Source organism: Bolinopsis microptera, chromosome 4, assembly GCF_026151205.1.
Source record: "Bolinopsis microptera isolate Bmic1 chromosome 4, MBARI_Bmic_1.0, whole genome shotgun sequence".
Taxonomy (NCBI): Eukaryota; Metazoa; Ctenophora; class Tentaculata; order Lobata; family Bolinopsidae; genus Bolinopsis; species Bolinopsis microptera.
In genome coordinates this window covers 969,524-995,350 of record NC_087075.1, presented here as the reverse complement: position 1 = coordinate 995,350, position 25,827 = coordinate 969,524, and the positions used below count along the sequence as shown (strand labels likewise).

The 25,827-nt window shown below is 36.9% G+C and overlaps 2 protein-coding genes across 3 annotated transcripts in view; one reads left to right on the top strand and one right to left on the bottom strand.

Annotated features, from left to right (window-relative positions):
* Positions 1-24,724, top strand: part of LOC134814178 (multidrug and toxin extrusion protein 1-like) — a 55,851-nt gene extending 31,127 nt beyond the window's left edge. Inside the window, exons 1-15 of one of the 2 annotated variants that reach the window (XM_063822227.1) lie at positions 4,217-4,317; positions 4,492-4,668; positions 4,873-5,019; positions 8,063-8,151; positions 8,895-8,967; positions 9,389-9,463; positions 10,667-10,772; positions 14,807-14,904; positions 15,405-15,467; positions 15,694-15,778; positions 17,196-17,290; positions 20,000-20,090; positions 20,783-20,927; positions 21,775-21,915; positions 23,220-24,723. In XM_063822227.1, the coding sequence (XP_063678297.1) occupies positions 4,222-4,317; positions 4,492-4,668; positions 4,873-5,019; positions 8,063-8,151; positions 8,895-8,967; positions 9,389-9,463; positions 10,667-10,772; positions 14,807-14,904; positions 15,405-15,467; positions 15,694-15,778; positions 17,196-17,290; positions 20,000-20,090; positions 20,783-20,927; positions 21,775-21,915; positions 23,220-23,337 (1,599 nt within the window). In that variant the 5' untranslated portion in view covers positions 4,217-4,221 and the 3' untranslated portion in view covers positions 23,338-24,723. Of the gene's footprint in view, positions 1-4,216; positions 4,318-4,491; positions 4,669-4,872; positions 5,020-8,062; positions 8,152-8,894; positions 8,968-9,388; positions 9,464-10,666; positions 10,773-14,806; positions 14,905-15,404; positions 15,468-15,693; positions 15,779-17,195; positions 17,291-19,999; positions 20,091-20,782; positions 20,928-21,774; positions 21,916-23,219 lie in introns of those variants that run through there. The other variant, XM_063822226.1, reaches the window with a different exon arrangement.
* LOC134814179 (ras-like GTP-binding protein RHO) overlaps positions 1-25,827 on the bottom strand; it is an 81,852-nt gene that overhangs the window by 52,664 nt on the left and 3,361 nt on the right. The window lies entirely within an intron of this gene.

Sequence of the window (25,827 nt, the reverse complement as noted above, 5' to 3'; positions counted from 1 at the left end):
TTTGACTTTAAATATTTGAACTAAATATGAATCGATTGTGGGTATAAATGATAAAATAAAATTTTGTTTTTGATTTAAAATATTTTAATTGTAAAAAACACATTGGTATAGCTTACTTTCACAATCCCATAGCTTACTCACAAAACAAAAACGTATAAGCATGCACACAGACCGCGGTCAAAATCTAATTGCGCCCATATTACAGCGCTCGATTGATACATTCAATTAAATCAAGTGATGTTTTGATTGAAATAAATTTTCGTGCACATACAGAATGAATGGTTAATAATTTAATATATATGGAGACCAAGCTCTGTGCACGGGATGCTTCCTGGAAGAATCCAGTTCTTTTAGCGGGGCACCCTACCTAAAGCCAAATTGAGATATTGAAATAAATTTTCGTGCACATACAGAATGAATGGTTAATAATTTAATATATATGTAGACCAAGCTCTGTGCACGGGATGCTTCCTGGAAGAATCCAGTTCTTTTAGCGGGGCACCCTACCTAAAGCCAAATTGAGATATAATAATCATATTCCTAGAGAAATAATCAGAAATCGAATACCAATCAAATAATATGATATATATGAGTAGTAACCATATTTACTATGCAAAATGCCCCAACCACATAGTGTAAATTTATATAGAATTCAAATTCCATATCATCATTAAACCTCAATACCTAGTCAATATAATAGCCCAAGCAAAATTAAATAACTTCTTATATACCTTACTGTCATACTACAAATTAATTAAACATTTGAAATCTGTTGACCAGAGAATAAATTTCTAAGCCTAATGCAAGTGAAATAATTTAGATGCAATAATGAATGCCTAATGTGAGTATCATTTGTCAATGTCCTTGTAAAAAAGTCTGTACAAGAGATATGAGTAACTAATATAGAAGAAAAAACAGGAAGTTGTCGTCTGTTGTAAAATAAATAAAATATCTAGAATATAAATTAGAATATAAAATAACATTCAGTCAATGTGTCGTCAATAAACTGTACAATTATCAAATGTTAAAACTGGGTGATACAGTCACCAAAAAAAAATACTAAGTATGATAAGTTAATAAATTAAATGTGGTCTATAAAACTACCACTAAGTATAATAGGTCAATAAATTAAAAGTGGTTTATAAAACTACCACTGTGGGAACCCCTTCTCCAGTTAAAACATGTCAGTCATGTGCAAAATCAATCAGAATGGTAAGGTGGTAAAAAAGGGAATATCTTTTCGATACATCAATTATATATGCCTCAGATTTAAAAGAATTAGAAGTTACTTAGTTATCGGCAACTATGATTGCAGTGTAAAATTTGTCATATGAATTGTCGACGGTATAATTAGGGTCTGTTGTTATAGATGATAGTAGCTGTTTCTTATACGAATCACTAAAGCTTTTAACATCGGGCAGATTTCGTAGATCTGTTGGAACATTATTCCAACATTTTGCCCCCAAGTATTGAAAGTTTTTATGTGATGTTGATCTATTGACATAAAGGTTGCAGCTTTCGCCGCTCCTACTACCTCCTGATATGTAACTAAATTTGTTCATAAAGTTTGTAGGACAATTGTCATGGATGATTCTAAACATATAATTTGACAGATGGAGTTGTCGTCTAAGATGGAGTGGTAACCATTTCATGTCTCTATAAACATTAAGGCTGCTCTCTGTTTTTGGAACGTTGAGAGCTATTTTGGCTACCTTTTTGTACAGAGTGTCAAGTTCAGCAAGTTTTGTCTTGCCAGCTCTACAATAGATCGTGTCTAAATAATCGAATTGTGGCAACATGAGTGCATTGGCAAACATTTTCCTATATTTAATGGGTAGCAGTGCTTTACTTCTATACATGGCACCAATTCTCTTCATGACCTTCCTAATAATATAATCTACATGGCTTTTGAAGTTTAATTTACTATCTAGAATGATGTAATTGGCAGAGCACAATACACAGGTAAAGAAAATTATCCACTGCTACCAATATATTTAAATATATTTAACTAGAATACACATTTATATATAATATCGTTTTTCGTGTTGAAGCTGAAAGATTGTCCAAAACTTTGTACTTGTGGTGATTCCTACTCCGCAAACCATGCCCTCACGTGTAAACTTGGGGGTTATGTGACCTTGAGGCATAACTCACTTCGAGATACAATAGCTAATATCATGCGGACAGTCAAATGCAAAGACGTTCAGACAGAGCCCCTCTTCTTCCAGTCAGCGGCATGCAGTTACCACGCGAGGTACAGTAACTGGAGATCAAGCCCGACTAGTTATATCAGCAAGATCAGTTTGGAATGCGTTAGAAAGAGCATTTTTTGATGTAAGAGTGTTTCACGCTCCTGCTCCAACCAACGCAGCTAAACCAATTCCTATGATGTATTTGGCTCACGAGACTGAGAAGAAAAGAGCATATAATGCAAGGGTCCTAGAAGTGGAAAAAGCTACCTTTACACCTTTAGTTTTCTCCACAACAGGAGGCATGGGAGTCGAAGCGCAACGCTTGATTAAAAAGCTGGCACAAAAGATGGAATCTCCAACGGGTCAGCGTTATTCGGACTCAGTTACATATCTTAGAAAGCGCTTGCGCTTTGAGGTATTAAAGACAACAGTTATTTCAATAAGGGAGGACAGAGGGCCCAAGTTGCGATATAAACCAGACAATATTGAATATTTAGATTTAAATATTGAGCCCTTTGGTTAGAGAATACTTTCTAAGATATTTTGGATAGTTTTTAATATTGGTAACATTAATGAATTGTAATTGATTGATATGTAATATTTAGGCCTGTGGCCAGTTTTCACATATATCGGCCTCCACTTCTATTCTACAATAGGAAGTCTGGTTCAAATACTCCATTCATTATTTTACACATGGAAAATATAGGATAGAGTTTTTCAAGGAGTTTTTCAATGATAGAGTTTTTGAAGGATAGAGTTTTCCTGAATGAAACCCAAAAATTGCAATTAGATCTTACGTCATATTAACGGGTGATACTCGTAAAATATTTGTTCCATATATATATTTGTTCCATATATATCAGGACTGTCGACGAGTCCAACTCGGCGTGCGTCCTGGTAGTGCGTGCGTCCTGGTAGGTATATTGTCCATTATCTACGTTCTGCTTTCATAGTTTGAACAATAGCGAGTTCTAAATATACAGCTTTAAACCGAATAAGTATGAATGAATGAAATAAAAAAATCCTATAAAAATTAAAAAAGCATGAGTAACTCGTAGTGATGTATGATTTCTAGAAACTTTAAATTAAATTTGGCGCTCACAGGTCCTCATGATCATGTGATCGCCGCATAAGGTTCTGTTAATGCGCAGGGCACCTTCACTGAGGCAGTCAACCAACGCGCGGCCTTATTTTTATGATATGATATGTTTTGATTGTTATTGATAAATACCAAAATTTAAATTTGTTTTCCTAAAAAAATTTGTTTTCCTAAATCTACAAACATCATAGAAAGGGGCAAGTTCCTGGCTTTCATCACTCCCGCTCAAATCTTTTCGATTCTGTCTCAACGAGCAAGAATTCAATGACGCCCTAGCCCTTTGGAATAAAAGATGCTCCAAGAAAATGTGTATGTGGAAGTGACAACTCAATAAAACACTCATTAATATGCAAAAGGGGTGGGTATCTCTTCGCCACAATGGGTATCTCTTCGCCACAATTCACTGAGAGATGTGTTAGCAGAGCTCTCAGAAACTGCTGGCTGTAAAGACGTTACCACTGAACCTCTCCTTATTCCTGTAGACGGTAGAGAACTCCCTGCAGGGGCCAACAAAGCAGATGGAACTATGTTATATGTTAGTGCTAGGAGTGTATGGAACCCATTGGAAAGGGCATTTTTAGATAAGAGTATTTCATGCTCAAGCTCCTTCCAACCTTCCAAAAAGGCTCTTGGATCTCCAATGTTATTTGTTACTAAAATTATCATTGTAGGAGAAAGAGGGATAAAAAGCTGTAGTATAGTTAAGATATCAGATTTAGACAAAGGGTTTTTATGAAATTTTCTAAGATTTTTTATTGAATTTTTTATAGAATTTTTATATACGGTTATTGTTATATTATGTGTATATTGTAGCCTATAATAGTTTAGATTTGTATCAGGTTGTCGTCATTTTCTTCTGAGGAGATCTCATTGTGTTTAATGTTGTGTAAATTCGATTTTATTTTTAATTTCTATTCCAAGGAGATCAAAATGGCTATAAACGAAAAGTTCAAAGAATTTGTTTTGAGCTGTATGTCCATTTTACGTTTTGGACTTGTATTTGCTGTCATTCTCTTCGGCCAGCAGGTGATTAACATCATTTTAACTCGTTACAAAATAAGAATAATGCATAAATTCTGATCGATTACCATATGGTCTGAAAATTATGAATTTTACTTGAAAGTTATTTCCAGAAATTGTGTAAGCTGAAATCATTTAGTATTTAAATATTTGCATTACTAACATAATATTTGTTCACAGACAAGAGGTTTCTTTGTTGGTGTTATCTCAGGTCACATAAGTGTGAATGCTTTAGATGGAACATACCTTGGAATATCTTTAATAAACCTTATGGGGCATCTTCCCATGCTGGGGGTGACATCTGCTATAGATTATCTTGGTATGAGAGCCTTAGCAGATCCTTCAACACACCGAGAGGTCAGGTTACTTCAGAGAAAAAGTAATAATATTATATTATATATATTAATTATTAATTATCATGAAATTCTTAAATCCATTATGTTATAGTAACAATTTAATCTACGTCTCTAGAAGCTTGAAATATGGTTGCTGATCTTCTCCTGATAGAATGCATGTGAAACTAAAGCAGTCCTATTGTTTCTGATAATATTCCCTCTCCAGGTGGGGCTGATAGTACAACGTACTCTCATGGTTTGTATAGTCGTATCCTTCCCACTCATCTCCATCCTACTCCTTCTTAAACCCATGTTACTTTACATCCATCAGAAGCCAGAAGTATTGGAGTCAACAACTTCTGTCCTGCATATGGTAGGGAATCTGCCAACAAACCTGAGCAGTAGTTATTTTTAGTTTCACGTTGCGTTGTTAACAGTCATAGATAATTTAAGTTTGTTCATGTTTTTAAGAAGTTCGTATTTTGTACATCATCTATTGCTTAGAGCTTTGTCTAAGTTACTACTTTGTCTAAGTTACTACTTTGTTTAAGTTACTACTTTGTCTAAGTTATTACTTTGTCTAAGTTACTACTTTGTTTAAGTTACTACTTTGTCTAAGTTACTACTTTGTCTAAGTTACTACTTTGTCTAAGTCACTACTTTGTCTAAGTTACTACTTTGTCTAAGTTACTACTTTGTCTAAGTTACTACTTTGTCTAAGTCACTACTTTGTCTTAGTTACTACTTTGTCTAAGTTACTACTTTGTCTAAGTTACTACTTTGTCTAAGTCACTACTTTGTCTAAGTTACTACTTTGTCTAAGTTACTACTTTGTCTAAGTTACTACTTTGTCTAAGTTACTACTTTGTCTAAGTTACTACTTTGTCTAAGTTACTACTTTGTCTAAGTTACTACTTTGTCTAAGTTACTACTTTGTCTAAGTTACTACTTTGTCTAAGTTACTACTTTGTCTAAGTTACTACTACTAGTACACAGAAAGGTATAATCTAATAGATCATCTGGATAATATGTGTGCTTAATCATTATGCTGCACTGTAATGTAGATATGGGCTTTAACAAAAAGAATATGTATGATGAACAACACATAATGCATTATTTCTGATATTTCACAATAGAAGATGTGGATATATTAAGACGCAATGTTTAATATTATGAAGGAGTATATTAAGACGCAATGAAACTACCGGACTACGATGTATGGGGACTTGCCACCCCATGGCAACATTAAAATATATCGAGTCTGTTGCATCGTTTCCTGTTAATATAAAACTCCGTTACAAATTGAACTAGGATCTGGCAATACTACACCTTAGATCAATAAATATGATAAAGTAATGTATAACTAGGCTTAAGTAAAAGTCTGATAGAATATAGAAAACAAAATAGTTTACTGCTTGAAAGCTTAGTAATAAACTGTGAAAGAGTGGTCAACGTAAATAAAACTGTTCCGATACAACCAAAGAAATTATAGCTTACGTAAAAGGTAACATGCATAAGGAATTAAAAGGAGGCCTCACACACACTATAATTACATGAAGTCATTAACTGTGAAATTATGCCAGTGTCCGAGGATACACGCTGGCTGACAATTAATAAATAATTTAAGATATCTATGTAAGATTTTCTGTTCAAAATTCTGGGTAATCAGTTTATCAATTAATAATTTAACATCATGAATAAATTCAGTAACTACTGAGGAGGATTTGCATATCCTAGATACAGTTCACCTACAAATACTCCATACAAAGGTTTCACAGGTACGTTGGAGTTAAGGTTAGGAAAAGTAACGACTTAAAACTGAAATCACGTCGTTTTTATATAATTTAGTGTAGAAACGATGTTCAGAATATTAATGTCTAAATCAAGAAAAGTCGTAGATAAATTGCTAGAGTTTGTAACTACAATCTTCAACTCTACAGGGTAAATATCCTTACAAATTATATCGACAGTCTTATGACTGATATTAGGGGTAGTTAAATCATCAATATATCGACTATCATGTTTCAATGTGTGAACTACAGGGTTCTTGTTTTAACTTGAAATGTAATGTAATCATGCTCGTACCAGTATAGAAATAGGTCAGCGACCTGGGAATCACATCCCATTGTTACATAGTCCATATTTACACAGTACACAGTACACAGTACACAGTACACAGTACACAGTACACAGTACACAGTACACAGTACACAGTACACAGTACACAGTACACAGTACACAGTACACAGTACACAGTACACAGTACACAGTACACAGTACACAGTACACAGTACACACCTGGAATAAATTTAGAAGTTACCAGTTAGATCCACTTTTAGCAGGACAGGACTGGAAACTTAGGATCCACATTGATAACTTGATAAATAACATTAGCTATGTGTAACTAATAACATTAGCTATGTGTAACTAATAACATTAGCTATGTGTAACTAATAACATTAGCTATGTGTAACTAATAACATTAGCTATGTGTAACTAATAACATTAGCTATGTGTAACTAATAACATTAGCTATGTGTAACTAATAACATTAGCTATGTGTAACTAATAACATTAGCTATGTGTAACTAATAACATTAGCTATGTGTAACTAATAACATTAGCTATGTGTAACTAATAACATTAGCTATGTGTAACTAATAACATTAGCTATGTGTAACTAATAACATTAGCTATGTGTAACTAATAACATGTTAGTTATTATTATCTCCCAGCTACAGGTCATTGTTTTTCTTTAAAGGTATGTAAGAGGATAGAAATCTAAACTAATCATTGAAACGGGATTAGTTTCCCCGACAACGATATAAAATCCACCGTTTTCTTATTGTGTCACCTAGCCGTTACCTAGCATTTACATGAGTGAATGTACTAGAAGTAGTGAATATTAGTAAAGTTCCCCTCACATTTGATGGAGTAGAGTGCACAGCTTAAATGGTATGATCACGTCTCACGTAGTCTTCAAAAATAATACATTTGCTATTTATTGAGAGGGCACACAGTATACAACAAGTGTATAATATAACACAGCACTTCTTTAACTATTTGACAGTGAGAATAATAATAGTATATACGTGTGGTAGTGTTGGTTACGTTATATCAAAAATATATAGTTATATAAGTTATATAAGTTATATAAGTTATATAAGTTATATAACTTATATAACTTATATAACTTATATAACTTATATAACTTATATAAGTTATGTAAATACAAACTGACACCTCAATACATTCTAACTTCACTCTTGATGTCGAGTTAATTCCATGTCTCTATAATAGTGTTAGTTTAAATTACTACAGACTGGTATTTACCGCCCCGTATTGATACCTTTGTAATTGATACCTTTGTAATTGATACCTTTGTAATTGATACCTTTGTAATGAACACATTTCAGTCGTTGGCAATAGTACCTATAAACGCAGTGTCGCTGTGCATGGCAAAGTACTTGTTTATATTAAACAAACAAAGAGCTGTGGTTTACAGGTAAATATTATAATATTATATTATTACACCCCAGTTCCATGGCCGGATATTATGCCAAATTATTAGACGGAGGTCCATTTCCCGTAGATCATCTCCGGAGATGATTCTCCGGCTCCGTCTACTGTATTATACGGAGATGAAGCTCTCCGGGAATTTAACGGAGATTAATTCATACAGAATCAACAAAATTACCGTAGATGGTCTCCGGTAGTGGAACTGCCAACCGGAGAAATATCCGGAGAAATATTTAGACGATCTCCGTCTAATAATTCGGCATAATATCCGGCCATGGAACTGGGGGGTAAGGGGTTATGAATCTTGTTAATCGTCATGCAGAGTGAATGTTGCAATATCATGCTCGATACTACGAAAGTGAAGCGACGTCATGTAATGACACGTGATCACTGATCATATGGTTATAACGTTATCACGTGGTTACAACGTTATCACGTGGTTACAACGTTTGAGTGTTGAATTTCTTCTAGAATAAATCATAAAGAACTGCCAAATTTCTTAAGATAAGATGAAAACGAACAGAATAAACAATCAAGGAATAAAAAGGAATAGAAGGGAATAAAAGGGAATACAAAGGAATAGAAGGGAATAAAAAGGAATAAAAGGGAATACAAAGGAATAGAAGGGAATAAAAGGGAATACAAAGGACAGATTTAACTAGTTAATTAATTAATAATATTAACATTATAAATTTACCGAGTTTTTAAAACTCGCTGTAATATTTTCAGTGTAATAGTGACCTTGGGCGGCGCTCTTGCTACTTTAACTCTAGTTACGTTCTCGTTTAATGCTAATGTTGAGGTAAGATCGGGTTGCCTTTAATTCCTTAATTCGTTACATTTATAATCATACATTCCTTTTTAATCATTCATTAGTTTAAACAAATAATTCATCACATTTTTAAAACTTTGTTGTTCTATAGAATGCTATACTTGGGCCAAGGAACAATGTCTATTCAGTATTCACTGTTGCCGTATTTATTTAATGTGTTTAAGGAACACCCCTAATATTATCTAATTGAGCTGAGCTAAATCACTTCTCATGTTTCTAATACACCCCCAGTGCAACACTAAACATTAAACATTACCAACTTGCTCATTACACTGTCCCTTCTACAAAGTGTGATTACTTAAGGGGGGGGGGGGGGGGGGGTTACTTAGGGGGGGGGGGGGGGGGGGCCGGGGTTACTTAACCACGATTATTAATACTACTACAACTACAGACGCTACACTGGTGTTACACAATATCAGAGTTACTACAGCCGCTACTTCTACTCGCCTACTTTCACTTCAAAAAGGTTACTATTTATTTCAATACTTTCACTTATCAGTAAAGGTTCGCTTTTTGGTTAAGTTCACTGTTTTTAGCGGTTACCAGGGAGATTTAAAAAAGTCAAAATATAGTTTAGATAATTATAGACTGTTATCTCATGTAATAAGAACAGAAAATTGTATAATGAACATGACATTAAATATCTAAATATTACCTACATTAGACATGAACTACATTTCAACAATACACGTCTTGCTTATAGTTGTGTATATTATAAAACAATTACCCACAATTACCCACTAAACTCTGTGTTACATTTCCGGTGTGTGTAGTGTGTGTAGAGTGTGTGTGTGTGTGTGTGTGTGTGTGTGTGTGTGTGTGTGTGTGTGTGTGTGTGTGTGTGTGTGTGTGTGTGTGTGTGTGTGTGTGTGTGTGTGTGTGTGTGTGTGTGTGTGTGTGTGTGTGTGTGTGTGTGTGTGTGTAGAGTGTGTGTGTGTGTGTGTGTGTGTGTGTGTGTGTGTGTGTGTGTGTGTGTGTGTGTGTGTGCGTCTGTGTGTGTGTGTGTGTGTGTGTGTGTGTGTGTGTGTGTGTGTGTGTGTGTGTGTAGAGTGTGTGTGTGTGTGTGTGTGTGTGTGTGTGTGTGTGTGTGTGTGTGTGTGTGTGTGTGTGTGTGTGTGTGTGTGTGTGTGTGCGTCTGTGTGTGTGTGTGTGTGTGTGTGTGTGTGTGTGTGTGTGTGTGTGTGTGTGTGTGTGTGTGTTGTGTGAGTAGTGTACACATATATTTAATATATAATAGCATGTGTTATGTTTAGAATATGAGTGTCATGCACGCAGTATCGTGTTGTTCAACTGTTCAGTTTAGTCATAGTCACATTAATATAGAAATGTGTGGGGGCCGGGGGGGGGGGGGGGGGTTAAGGTTTCGAAGAGAATTTCGAAAACTTATTTGTAAGGTTGTCTACAGACTGTTAACGTTACATCACTGTGCCGTAGTGATAAAATGTTAAAACTAAAGACTATCTAGTGATATAGTCTAAAGTACTTAAGTTTATGATAGCTGTCAGGTGTGTTGGCAAGTTGCCAAATCTATAACGTATCCTGACAGTAATATTTGTTTAAAGTTAGACATTGTTAAGCATTTTTTAGACTTGTCACGTCTTTCTTGAAAGTCAAAGTGTATAGTTATTAGTTACGCACTAAAATTTAGATTAAAATATCCTTCTTTCAGCCTCACTCACACACCTGGGGAGGGTTTACAATTCTATCTCTCGGACAATGGAGTAACACGCTGATAACAGGGCTGCCTAGCTGTGGTCTTATCATGCTCGAGTGGGGTACGTGCTAACACACACGCTAACACACGCGCTAACACGTACTAACACACACGCTAACACACACGCTAACACACACGCTAACACACGCGCTAACACACACGCTAACACACGCGCTAACACACGCGCTAACACACGCGCTAACACACGCGCTAACACACGCGCTAACACACGCGCTAACACACGCGCTAACACACGTGCTAACACACACGCTAACACACGCGCTAACACACACGCTAACACACACGCTAACACACGCGCTAACACACGCGCTAACACACGCGCTAACACACGCGCTAACACATGCGCTAACACACGCGCTAACACACACGCTAACACACACGCTAACACACGTGCTAACACACACGCTAACACACACGCTAACACACACGCTAACACACACGCTAACACACGCGCTAACACACACGCTAACACACGTGCTAACTTCATACATGCTTACTAAGACTATTGTTTGAGTGGCTGTTTTTTATAGGTTCAATGTGAATGATAATTCAGCAAACTACTTATCTCTCCACAGGAATGTAATATTCCTTATCTCTCCACAGGAATGTAATATTCCTTATCTCTCCACAGGAATGTAATATTCCTTATCTCTCTCCAGGAATGTAATATTCCTTATCTCTCTCTAGAAATGTAATATTCCTTATCTCTCTCCAGGAATGTAATATTCCTTATCTCTCCAAAGGAATGTAATATTCCTTATCTCTCCGCAGGAATGTAATATTCCTTATCTCTCCACAGGAATGTAATATTCCTTATCTCTCCACAGGAATGTAATATTCCTTATCTCTCCACAGGAATGTAATATTCCTTATCTCTCCACAGGAATGTAATATTCCTTATCTCTCCACAGGAATGTAATATTCATTATCTCTCCACAGGAATGTAATATTCCTTATCTCTCCACAGGAATGTAATATTCCTTATCACTCCACAGGAATGTAATATTCCTTATCTCTCCACATAATCCTGGACCAGGCAAAAGTTCTGCTCACATTGGGACGTCCGCTCGGTTTCTCGATGTAATCCGACTTATATGGTCCTAAATAACACTAATTACTCGGGTACACTTTTTCACCAGTGGGGCATTTCTCGGAATCACGCCCTTTTTGACCGCACCCATATCGCGACCCCCACTATAAATTATCTCGGCTTCTGATTGAGATACAGACCTCAGGCATGAACCAAAATGTGCCTAAGATGCATGTTTATAATAGTGCTATGAAGATACTTAAGGCCTAAGAGACTTAGTTTTTGAGAAATCGCCAAAAATCCGATTTTACTATATAACAGCCTCACAAGTAACAATTATTACACTTATTTCAAGATATCTCAGCTTCTGATTGGAGCTATGCGCTCATCTTGGGCATTAAAATGGTCAGAATCATCATATTAAGTGGGGTAGAGCATGGTTTTAAATTCTTGAGACTTCAGGTTGTTGAGTTATTAGGTCAGATCCCATTTTTATGCTCTCGCGAGTAGCGATTGATGCACTTGTTTCAAGATATCTCAGCTTCTGATTGGAGCTAAGCGTTCATCTTGGGCATTGAAATGGTCAGAATCATCACATTGAGTGGAGTAGAGCATAGTTTTAAAGTCTTTAGACTTCAGGTTGTTGAGTTATTAGGTCAGATCCCATTTTTACGCTCTCGCGAGTAGCGATTGATGCACTTATTTCAAGATATCTCAGCTTCTGATAGGAGCTAAGCGTTCATCTTGGGCATTGGAATGGTCAGAATCATCACATTGAGTGGGGTAGAGCATAGTTTTAAAGTCTTGAGACTTCAGGTTGTTGAGTTATTAGGTCAGATCCCATTTTTACGCTCTCGCGAGTAGCGATTGATGCACTTATTTCAAGATATCTCAGCTTCTGATTGGAGCTAAGCGTTCATCTTGGGCATTGAAATGGTCAGAATCATCACATTGAGTGGGGTAGAGCATAGTTTTAAAGTCTTGAGACTTCAGATTGTTGAGTTATTAGGTCAGATCCCATTTTTACGCTCTCGCGAGTAGCGATTGATGCACTTATTTCAAGATATCTCAGCTTCTGATAGGAGCTAAGCGTTCATCTTGGGCATTGAAATGGTCAGAATCATCACATTGAGTGGGGTAGAGCATAGTTTTAAAGTCTTGAGACTTCAGGTTGTTGAGCTATTAGGTCAGATCCCATTTTTACGCTCTCGCGAGTAGCGATTGATGCACTTATTGATGCACTTATTTCAAGATATCTCAGCTTCTGATAGGAGCTAAGCGTTCATCTTGGGCATTGAAATGGTCAGAATCATCACATTGAGTGGGGTAGAGCATAGTTTTAAAGTCTTGAGACTTCAGGTTGTTGAGCTATTAGGTCAGATCCCATTTTTACGCTCTCGCGAGTAGCGATTGATGCACTTATTTCAAGATATCTCAGCTTCTGATTGGAGCTAAGCGTTCATCTTGGGCATTGGAATGGTCAGAATCATCACATTGAGTGGGGTAGAGCATCTTGGAACTTCATGTTGTTGAGTTATTAGGTCAGATCCCATTTTTACGCTCTCGCGAGTAGCGATTGCCAAGAAATATCAATAAAATTTTACTAAAACCTCTAGCCCTAGGAACATGCATTACCCCACTTAATTTGATCATTCTGACCATTTTAATGCCCATGATAAGCGCTTAGCTTCAATCAGAAGCTGAGATATCTTGTAATAAGTGTGTCAATCGCTACTCGCGAGAGTGTAAAAATATGTTTTAACCTAATAATTCAACAACCTGAAGTCTGAAGACTTTAAAACAACACTCTACCCCACTCAATGTGATGATTCTGACCATTTCAATGCCCAAGATGAACGCTTAGCTCCAATCAGAAGCTGAGATATTTTGAAATAAGTGCATCAATCGCTACTCGCGAGAGTGTAAAAATGGGATCTGACCTAATAACTCAACAACCTAAAGTCTCAAGACTTTAAAACCATGCTCTACCCCACTCAATGTGATGATTCTGATCATTTCAATGCCCAAGATGAACGCTTAGCTCCAATCAGAAGCTGAGATATCTTGAAATAAGTGCATCAATCGCTACTCGCGAGAGCGTAAAAATGGGATCTGACCTAATAACTCAACAACCTGAAGTCTAAAGACTTTAAAACTATGCTCTACTCCACTCAATGTGATGATTCTGACCATTCCAATGCCCAAGATGTACGCTTAGCTCCAATCAGAAGCTGAGATATCTTGAAATAAGTGCATCAATCGCTACTCGCGAGAGCATAAAAATGGGATCTGACCTAATAACTCAACAACCTGAAGTCTCAAGACTTTAAAACTATGCTCTACCCCACTCAATTTGATGATTTTGACCATTCCAATGCCCAAGATGAACGCTTAGCTCCAATCAGAAGCTGAGATATCTTGAAATAAGTGCATCAATCGCTACTCGCGAGAGCATAAAAATGGGATCTGACCTAATAACTCAACAATCTGAAGTCTTAAGACTTTAAAACCATGCTCTACCCCACTCAATATGATGATTCTGACCATTTTAATGCCCAAGATGAGCGCTTAGCTCCAATCAGAAGCTGAGATATCTTGAAATAAGTGTAATAATTGTTACTGCAAGACTGTTATATAGTAAAATCGGATTTTTGGCGATTTCTCAAAAACTAAGTCTCTTAGGCCTTAAGTATCTTCATAGCACTAATATAAACATGCATCTTAGGCACATTTTGGTATATGTCTAAGGTCTGTATCTCAATCAGAAGCTGAGATAATCTATAGTGGGGGTCGCGAAATGGGCGCGGTCAAAAAGGGCGTGATTCCGAGAAATGCCCCACTGGTGAAAAAGTGTACCCGAGTAATTATTGTTATTTAGGACCATATAAGTCGGATTACATCAAGAAACCGAGCGGACGTCCCAATGTGAGCAGGACTTTTGCCTGGTCCAGGATTAACAGGAATGTAATATTCCTTATCTCTCCACAGGAATGTAATATTCCTTATCTCTCCACAGGAATGTAATATTCCTTATCTCTCCACAGGAATGTACGAAGTATTTTTACTGATAGTTGGAAGTAGAGATCCCGATGTTTTTAAAGTCAATGCTATTGGTTTTACTGTTGTCTCCATCTCTTATCTGGTAAGGAAGCCTTTTTGTCGATACTAGCTCTTTATCAACTAAATTTTATTACTGTAATGTCTTTTAGATACATATAATATTCATAATTCAAGTTTAAAAGTGTAATCGAGTTTATTCATTAAATTATTCATCATTATTATGTGATAATCTTGTAAGATTTCCTTTATTTCCTTACTGCAGCTCTTAACCTCAATAGTGACAATTTGATTTAAACTGAGCGTTCAAAATATCGACAATCTTCAATTTGCTAATTTATCTAAAACGAGCTTTTGTCTGAAATGTTAAACGCCGCTTCATTAGCTATATTGCTCCGTCCTGTTGTTGTTCAATGTACCTACATTTACATGTAATACAGTGGAGCGTAATGAAGGTATAAAGATTGATAATGGTTATCATGAACAATGAACATGATCAAACAGCAGAGTTGAACATACTTTATAGTTTGTATGGTTCCAGTATATTCTCAAAACTCTCTTTGATAGCATTGCCAATTATCTCAGTTACAATACGGTCTCAGTGTCGCAGCAACTACACACATTTCACAGTCAGTGGCGTCAGGAAAAGTAAGTTCAGCAATTATTACAATTATTACAACTATTATAAATGATTATACGCATAATATTAAATAACAATGACTTGAAACTATAATTTGAATCGATATGGGCATAAATAATATATTCATATAATCTTGCGAACTGGGGCACACTTCAAATTAAATAAATTAAATAGCATAATTAAGATTTAAGTCAATGAGACCTGCAGTTGTAGTAACCAGTTTGTACACCTCAGGTCGATAACGCCAGGAAGTATATAAGAAGTACAATATTCTCATCTCTTCTCACTTCAACTCTACTTGTAGCCAGCGGTCTCGCATGTTAGTAATTAGTAGTAATTAGTAATTAGTAGTGTGGATTAGTAATTAGTAGTAATTAGTAATTAGTAGTGTGGATTAGTAATTAGTAGTAATTAGTAATTAGTAGTGTGGATTAGTAATTAGTAGTGTGGATTAGTAATTAGTAGTGTGGATTAGTAATTAGTAGTAATTAGTAATTAGTAGTGTGGATTAGTAATTAGTAGTAATTAGTAATTAGTAGTGTGGATTAGTAATTAGTTGTGTGGATTAGTAATTAGTAGTGTGGATTAGTAATTAGTAGTGTGGATTAGTAATTAGTAGTGTGGATTAGTAATTAGTAGTGTGGATTAGTAATTAGAAGTGTGGATTAGTAATTAGTAGTGTGGATTAGTAATTAGAAGTGTGGATTAGTAATTAGTAGTGTGTATTAGTAATTAGTAGTGTGGATTAGTAATTAGTAGTGTGGATTAGTAATTAGTAGTGTGGATTAGTAATTAGTAGTGTGGATTAGTAATTAGTAGTGTGGATTAGTAATTAGTAGTGTGGATTAGTAATTAGAAGTGTGTATTAGTAATTAGTAGTGTGGATTAGTAATTAGTAGTGTGGATTAGTAATTAGTAGTGTGGATTAGTAATTAGTAATGTGGATTAGTAATTAGCAGTGTGGATTAGTAATTAGTAGTGTGGATTAGTAATTAGTAGTGTGGATTAGTAATTAGTAGTGTGGATTAGTAATTAGTAGTGTGGATTAGTAATTAGTAGTGTGGATTAGTAATTAGTAGTGTGGATTAGTAATTAGTAGTGTGGATTAGTAATTAGTAGTGTGGATTAGTAATTAGTAGTGTGGATTAGTAATTAGTAGTGTGGATTAGTAATTAGTAGTGTGGATTAGTAATTAGTAGTGTGGATTAGTAATTAGTAGTGTGGATTAGTAATTAGTAGTCCCCATCTTAATATTCATTATTTAATTAATTACGCGGGTATTGGTGAGAAGTTTGTTAATTCTGATGTGCATTTTAAAACACTATTTTAGCTGTTCTAAGACATTTTTATAATAATGCTAACTAATTACTAAACCCACGACTAAACATTATTACTTGAATTAATTTCTGAACACTTTGTAAAAAATGCCCATGCTTTTTTTTGTGAATTTACAAAACATGAAGGATAGAAAATACAGTAAGTAAGTGTGATAAGTAAGATAAAAAGAAAGAGACAAGTAAAACATGAAGGATAGAAAATACAGTAAGTAAGTGTGATAAGTAAGATAAAAAGAAAGAGACAAGTAAAACATGAAGGATAGAAAATACAGTAAGTAAGTGTGATAAGTAAGATAAAAAGAAAGAGACAAGTAAAACATGAAGGATAGAAAATACAGTAAGTAAGTGTGATAAGTAAGATAAAAAGAAAGAGACAAGTAAAACATGTGTCCCACACAGGTCAAGCTGCTCTCTCTAAAGTATTCTCTCCTTCACAATACTTAAATAAACTAACTCCTTGGATAGTCTGCTATGTCTTCCTCGACGCTTATCAGGTATGTAATTAAACTACCTGATATTACATGCGCTATTTATTATTTATTGTAGTTACTGCTTTTAAAACTTTCACAGAATGTTAATAGTTGTGAGCATATTGTGTCCGCTATAATACCGATCACGTCAGCGATTTGTTCTGACCAACAAATTTCACCGCTATTTATTTCCATAATATCAGTTACATGTAAGGCCATTATGTTGGTTTATCAATCAAAAACAAGTCATGTATTACATTTGTTAAAATAATAACACCAATCAGCCGACAGCATACTATAACTATTTGATTTGACACGTGACAGTGATTCTGGCACGTGCCATGTGGTGCATCTCCCAATCAGTTACTACATCTTAGCCTCTCTGCCCCCCCCCCCCCCTTTATTGATCCGATCCCGGGTGCTGATATCTTGAGTTGCCCCCCCCCCCTTTATTGATCCCGGGTGCTGATATCTTGATTTGCCCCCCCCCCCTTTATTGATGCCGGGTGCTGATCTCTTGAGTTGCCCCCCCCCCTTTATTGATCCCGGGTGCTGATATCTTGAGTTGCCCCCCCCCTTTATTGATCCCGGGTGCTGATATCTTGAGTTGCCCCCCCCCTTTATTGATCCCGGGTGCTGATATCTTGAGTTGCCCCCCCCCCCCCTTTATTGATCCCGGGTGCTGATATCTTGAGTTGCCCCCCCCCCCTTTATTGATCCCGGGTGCTGATATCTTGAGTTGCTCCCCCCCCCCCATTTATTGATCCCGGGTGCTGATATCTTGAGTTGCCCCCCCCCCCCTTTATTGATCCCGGGTGCTGATATCTTGAGTTGCCCCCCCCCCCTTTATTGATCCCGGGTGCTGATATCTTGAGTTGCCCCCCCCCCCCCTTTATTGATCCCGGGTGCTGATATCTTGAGTTGCCCCCCCCCCCTTTATTGATCCCGGGTGCTGATATCTTGAGTTGCCCCCCCCCCCTTTATTGATCCCGGGTGCTGATATCTTGAGTTGCTCCCCCCCCCCCCATTTATTGATCCCGGGTGCTGATATCTTGAGTTGCCCCCCCCCCCCCTTTATTGATCCCGGGTGCTGATATCTTGAGTTGCCCCCCCCCCCCCCCTTTATTGATCCCGGGTGCTGATATCTTGAGTTGCCCCCCCCCCCCCCTTTATTGATCCCGGGTGCTGATATCTTGAGTTGCCCCCCCCCCCTTTATTGATCCCGGGTGCTGACATGTTTCCCGCCCCCCCCCCCTTTATTGATCCCGGGAGCTGATATCTTGAGTTGCCCCCCCACCCTTTATTGATCCCGGGTGCTGACATGTTTCCCGCCCCCCCCCCCTTTATTGATCCCGGGAGCTGATATCTTGAGTTGCCCCCCCCCCCTTCCTTCATTGATCCCGGGTGCTGATATCTTGAGTTGCCCCCCCCTTTATTGATCCCGGGTGCTGATATCTTGAGTGCCCCCCCCCCCCCCTTTATTGATCCCGGGTGCTGATATCTTGAATGCCCCCCCCCTTTATTGATCCCGGGTGCTGATATCTTAAGTGCCCCCCCCCCCTTTATTGATCCCGGGTGCTGATATCTTGAATGCCCCCCCCCCCTTTATTGATCCCGGGTGCTGATATCTTAAGTGCCCCCCCCCCTTTATTGATCCCGGGTGCTGATATCTTGAATGCCCCCCCCCTTTATTGATCCTGGGTGCTGATATCTTGAATGCCCCCCCCCCCTCTTTATTGATCCCGGGTGCTGATATCTTAAGTGCCCCCCCCCCCTTTATTGATCCCGGGTGCTGATATCTTGAGTTGCCCCCCCCCCCTTTATTGATCCCGGATGCTGATATCTTGAGTTGCCCCCCCCCCCCTTTATTGATCCCGGGTGCTGATATCTTGAGTTGCCCCCCCCCCCCCTTTATTGATCCCGGGTGCTGATATCTTGAGTTGCCCCCCCCCCCCCTTTATTGATCCCGGGTGCTGATATCTTGAGTTGCCCCCCCCCCCCCCCCCCCTTTATTGATCCCGGGTGCTGATATCTTGAGTTGCCCCCCCCCCCCCCTTTATTGATCCGGGTGCTGATATCTTGAGTTGCCCCCCCCCCCCCCCTTTATTGATCCCGGGTGCTGATATCTTGAGTTGCCCCCCCCCTTTATTGATCCCGGGTGCTGATATCTTGAGTTGCCCCCCCCCCCCCTTTATTGATCCCGGGTGCTGATATCTTGAGTTGCCCCCCCCCCCCCTTTATTGATCCCAGGTGCTGATATCTTGAGTTGCCCCCCCCCCCCCTTTATTGATCCCGGGTGCTGATATCTCGAGTTGCCCCCCCCCCCCCTTTATTGATCCGGGTGCTGATATCTTGAGTTGCCCCCCCCCTTTATTGATCCCGGGTGCTGATATCTTGAGTTGCCCCCCCCCCCCCCTTTATTGATCCCGGGTGCTGATATCTTGAGTTGCCCCCCCCCCCCCCCCCCCTTTATTGATCCCGGGTGCTGACATGTTCCCCGCCCCTTTCTCCTCTGAGTGTAAATATTTTAGAGAAATGAGCTACCTGGGACACACTCTCCAGATACCTAAATTAAATTAGAACTGACACCACACATTCTGTAATATTATACCAATCCGATCAGAAGAGTAAAAGCGAAATACGTGTCCCATATTTTAGGACATCATCATTGTACTAACGTAATATATATAATTTATAACTAATTCTTATCCTAATTACTCCGGTAATTTTCAGATAACGATGAACGGAATTTTAAGGGGACTTAACCGTCACATTACGCCTATGATAATAACAACTGTTGGTTTTATCACATCCTTAGTTACAGGTAAATTTATAACATTCCGGCTTAACTATTTATGTAACTAATGATGCATATTGTTGTAGTGACTTGTATTATTAATAAATATTGAATAATGATGTGCATGTATAGATTAATATCGGACACGTGGCCCTTTGCTTGCGATCCTGATTGTAAATCTTAATATCCGATTGCTATGAACTGATACACATGAACTGACATATGTACCTAAACACGCATCAATGTTAGCTTGCAGGATGACATGCACCTATTTGCGGATTCATGTCAATCTTTTAATTTATGAAAATATTTAACGGAATATGCTAAACGTTTTTGGAAGGCGCATAAACTCTGGTAGGGTACCATGTGAACGCGCGCTAGCTAACTCGCGCGCGCGTGGGCACTCAGGGCAGATACATATTATACAAATCTCTGGTACGGAGCTAGGTTGTAGGTACCGATCTCCACCCCGGTCCTTAGAGCCAGCGCCCGGGCTCCAGCCATGAATAGAAGCATGTTAGGACTAATACTGGGTATACTGTCAATCAAATCTTTAATCGGTGCACCTGCCGAATCACCGCCAACATGTTAGATCGAAAATTATTAACAAACAAAACAGATAAGTACACACGGTGCACCGTATTAGTTGATGAAGAAATAGATTATATTATGATAAACAGACAAACTAATTAATTAATTAATTACTAAATAACTTGCAGGTTCCCTGTTGCTCCTGAAACCTAGTCTGCAGGTATCAGGCGTGTGGATTGGTCTGTGTGTGGGCGGTGTTGTAATATGTATCGGACTAACGGTACAACTTGATTACGCCAGAGTTGATGTTAATAACGCTTCTGTAATGTTCAGGTATTACTGGTTTTATACTATATCACTATATGCTATTTGGTGGTTTGTAAATATTACTAAGGGGGGGGGGTCCAAGGGGAACTTTGGGAAAGTCCCCCAAGATTTCTTAAGTTCCCCAAAAAAAAGTTCCCAAAAATACCCCAAAATTATTCAAAATTTCTCTAATATACATTAATACCCATTAATGTTAACATGTATGTTATTATAAGGTATAATCTTAACTTACTTGTTGATACTTGCAGCATGATAATTTTTTTGGCATGATCATTTTTTTGGGGAACTTTTGGGGAACTTTCTGAAGTTCCCCAAAAAAAAGTTCCCCAAATTTATTCAAAATTTCTCTAATATACATTAATACCCATTAATGTTAACATGTATGTTATTATAAGGTATAATCTTAACTTACTTGTTGATACTTGCAGCATGATAATTTTTTTGGCATGATCATTTTTTTGGGGAACTTTTGGGGAACTTTCTGAAGTTCCCCAAAAAAAAGTTCCCCAAATTTATTCAAAATTTCTCTAATATACATTAATACCCATTAATGTTAACATGTATGTTATTATAAGGTACTGAATCTTAACTTACTTGTTGATACTTGCAGCATGATAATTTTGTTGGCATGATAATTTTTTTGGGGAACTTTGGGAAAGTCCCCCAGGTTTCCTGAAGTTCCCAAAAAAAAAGTTCCCCAAAATTCCCCAAAGTTCCCCTTGGACCCCCCCCCCCCCCTACTTAGACGGTATTCAATAAACAATATCAACCGCGATATCATCTTTATAATCTTTACATTAAATAATATTTACATCATATAGAATAGTAAGAATAAATCGCCCAAATCTCCCAGTGCTGAGCCGTCTGACACAGAAGCAGACTCCGCAGTGCTAGTTGAGACAGCACTAGATGACGACACTACATTTGTTAATCCTAACCACGTGGACACAGCTAACGGACACCGCGGTGGAGACGCTAGTATTGACGATATCAGGTTAGTTAGTTAGTTAGTTAGTTAGTTAGTTAGTTAGTTAGTTAGTTAGTTAGTTAGCTAATTAGTTAGTTAGTTAGTTAGTTAATTAGTTAGTTAGTTAGTTAGTTAGTTAGTTAGTTAGTTAGTTAGTTAGTTAGTTGGTTAGTTAGTTAGTTAGTTAGTTAGTTAGTTAGTTAGTCAATTAGTTAGTTAGTCAATTAGTTAGTTAGTTAGTCAATTAGTTAGTTAGTTAGTTAGTTAGTTAGTTAGTTGGTTTGTTAGTTAGTTAGTTAGTTAGTTAGTTAGTTAGTTAGTTAGTCAATTAGTTAGTTAGTCAATTAGTTAGTTAGTTAGTCAATTAGTTAGTTAGTTAGTTAGTTAGTTAGTTAGTTAGTTAGTTAGTTAGTTTGTTAGTTTGTTAGTTAATTAGTTAGTTAGTTAGTTAGTTAGTTAGTTAGTTAGTTAGTTAGTTAGTTAGTTAGTCAGTTAGTTAGTTAATTAGTTAGTTAGTTAGTTAGTTGGTTAGTTAGTTAGTTAGTTAGTTAGTTAGTTAGTTAGTTAGTTAGTTAGTTAGTTAGTCAATTAGTTAGTTAGTCAATTATTTAGTTAGTTAGTCAATTGGTTAGTTAGTTAGTTAGTTAGTTAGTTAGTTTGTTAGTTAGTTAAGTAGTTAGTTAGTTAGTTAGTTAGTTAGTTAGTTAGTTAGTTATTTAGTTAGTTAGTCAGTTAGTAAGTTAATTAGTTCTAGTTAGTTAGTTAGTTAGTTAGTTTGTTAGTTAGTTAGTTAGATAGTTAATTAGTTAGTTAGTTAGTTACTTAGTTAGTTAATTAGTCAATTAGTTAGTTAGTTAGTTAGTTAGTTACTTAGTTAGTTAGTTAGTTAATTAGTTGGTTAGTTAGTTAGTTAGTTAGTTAGTCAATTAGTTAGTCAATTAGTTAGTTAGTTAGTTAGTTAGTTAGTTTGTTAGTTCTAGTTAGTCAGTTAGTTCTAGTTAGTCAGTTAGTTCTAGTTAAATAGTTACATAGTTTGCAGGTTTCGGATTGCCAATATTTGCAGGTAAAACTGATTAGAATCATCCGATTCTGTTATGCTTTGAATGATGATATCGACTATAACAAAACTGGATTATTTCAGGCGTGTCACCCCCCCCCCACCCCATATTTCTATTTCAGGCGTGTCACCCCCCCCCCCCCCACCCCATATTTCTATTTCAGGCGTGTCACCCCCCCCCCCCCCCCCCCCACCCCATATTTCTATTTCAGGCGTGTAACCCCCCCCCCACCCCATATTTCTATTTCAGGCATGTAACCCCCCATTATTTCAGGCCAATAAGCCGGAACGAGGTACAGCACCTGGTGATGTCTAAAGGATCAATATTCGTGTTCGGATTTGGAGTGGTCGTGTTTTGTGCTATCATCAATATCACTCAACCGCAGTTTTAAGTTATTGAGATTATTTATTGAGTTCACATATTATAAGCTTATAACGTAAGACAGCGTGGGGGAGGTTTTGGAAGATGTAAGTGTAATTTATACACAATACCTTTGCAGTATGTATAAACTATACACAATACCTTTGCAGTATGTATAAACTATAAAGCGGCATACGGAGGGAGGGGGGTGGCAATAGTACAGTAACAGTATACATTTTATTCTTGATAAATTACAATTTATCTCCTATGTACTTATATATTTATATATATTTCCCTCCAACATAATCAACGTCTCAACGCTAAGTTGTTTCTGCTCGTTAATGCTGTTAATGCTCTCATCTTCTGTCAGAATATGCCCAAAAGGTGTCCGACCTTGTATACCATAATCTATCATGATTTTCATCATCATGACTTTCAGGTACTTTCCTTTGCGTCCGATTTTGCTCTATAATGTTTATATCGTTATTCACTATGCAGTGTGGTTGCAGTGTTGGACAGGCTGTTCACATATTAAGTAATCACTTTTACACTCCCCCTCAGTGATCACGTAGTGATGTGTGAACGACCCCTTAGTAGGTTATAATCATGAACCTACAGTAAATTTTATTCTAATTTAGTTGTGGTCTACGATTACTGTTTTACTGGTTTACTTATTTAAACCAGTTCACTGATCGCTCTACTCTTTCTTTTTCTTCTTTATTTTTTGTTTGTTTGAACAGAGTTTTGTTTATTTAGTACAAGATGTTTAAAGTTAATATTTTGAAGATTATCTAGTATTTTCGTTACTGTCATATAATATGATATGTGGAGGAGGGATTATTTAAAAGTGATACGAAAAGTGATAGTTTGCGGAGGAGTCCAACAATGGCGTTTTTCTTGTCGCTAATATGAGATGATTTTTACAATGATTGAACTTTGGATATCCTGTTTAAGCGGTGTGGAAACTAGAGTAGAATTTCTTAACGATCATTAATTTGGGATTTCAGCAAACGCCATTTCAGCAAATTATTCTTGCCATTCTTCTCATTGAGATCATTAAACATTTTATTATATATTATGTTAAAAATCGAGATAATTTTAGGGGATACAATTAAATTAAGATATTTTGATTTTAAAATTTAAAAGCTTTGTGAAATTTTGCTAGTTTATAATAGTTAAACAACGCTTTTTTGTTAGAAAATGTTTTTTTTTATATTATTATTATGCTCTACTTTAGATATAAAATTGGGATTCGATCTAAACAATATTATTTTGCAACTTTTCCTTATTCTTTGGATAACTCCTTGTTTCAAGAATTTCAATTACAAATTACAGATTAAACGTTAGTTTTACTCTTTAACTGTGATGGCTGTTCTTCTTAACTGGTTTATAAGAATTGTTGGTTTTTTTCTTTCTCAAATTATGACTCTAACTTGTTTCAAACAACTTAATTTCAACAACAAACAATTTGAAACCAACTGATCAAAGAATTGTGAAAAGGCCCATATACATTATACATGCATCATTGCTTCAGTTAGGGATTGTATCGGGTTAGTTGTCTCACTGCTCACGTCGCGACCCTCATTCCATGTACTAATACCGTGGCGAAAGCTGTATAGTCAATAGTACGGCTAGTCACTAGTAGGGTTAGTTGGGATCAGATTAGAGGGTTAGGGGTTAACCTAGAGAACGTTTAAAAAATGTCGAGTGTAGAGTGATTAATCATCATTGGCTTCACATGGCCATGATATGCGCTCCTAGTCCTACATGATATGAGTCTACGCGTACTGCGGGATCGCGCGCTAGTAGTAGTACTGCAAGCGAGAGGGCTCTGGTTAGAGCAAATCATCGGCCGTACTTGATTGACGATGTCAACCCTTCCAGATCGTTGCTCTGTAAAGCAACGATCTAGTCAGCAAGAAGAAAGTTTACACAACTTTCATGATCATAGACACTGATCTACAGATATTTTGACATTTTTTACTGCTTAACGATTGCTTTTCTTGCTCATTGTCTGAAAAATTAATTTACAAATTATTATAGTTATACGGGTGATACTCGTAAAATTTTTCTTTCAATTTTCAAATGTATCAAGACTGCGTACGTTTGACGAGTCTAACTCGGCGTGCGTCTTGGTAGGTTATAATAAACCTACAACAAATTATTTGCTAAAAGTAAAATTTTAAAAACGTAAAAAAACGATGAAAAAATTTGGATTTTTGATGGTTTTGAATTCAGAATTTGATGGTCAAATAAAAGTCCGATAAGGTATGTAAATTTGTAAGTGTAGCTTATTTATCTTTTTAGATTTCTTTTAACTAGTAGTAGACAGTAGTTAGTACAAATAGTATTAGTAGTATAACTGTTATTACTATAACTATAAGTATATCTGTATATATTTGACCAAAACCCATAATCATGGGTAGAGCGGACTAAAAATAAACTTGCTAAACAACTTCCAAAGAGCCTTATACATTATAATAGCCTGAATAAACAGTAAAGGGGGTATATTAGTATACAG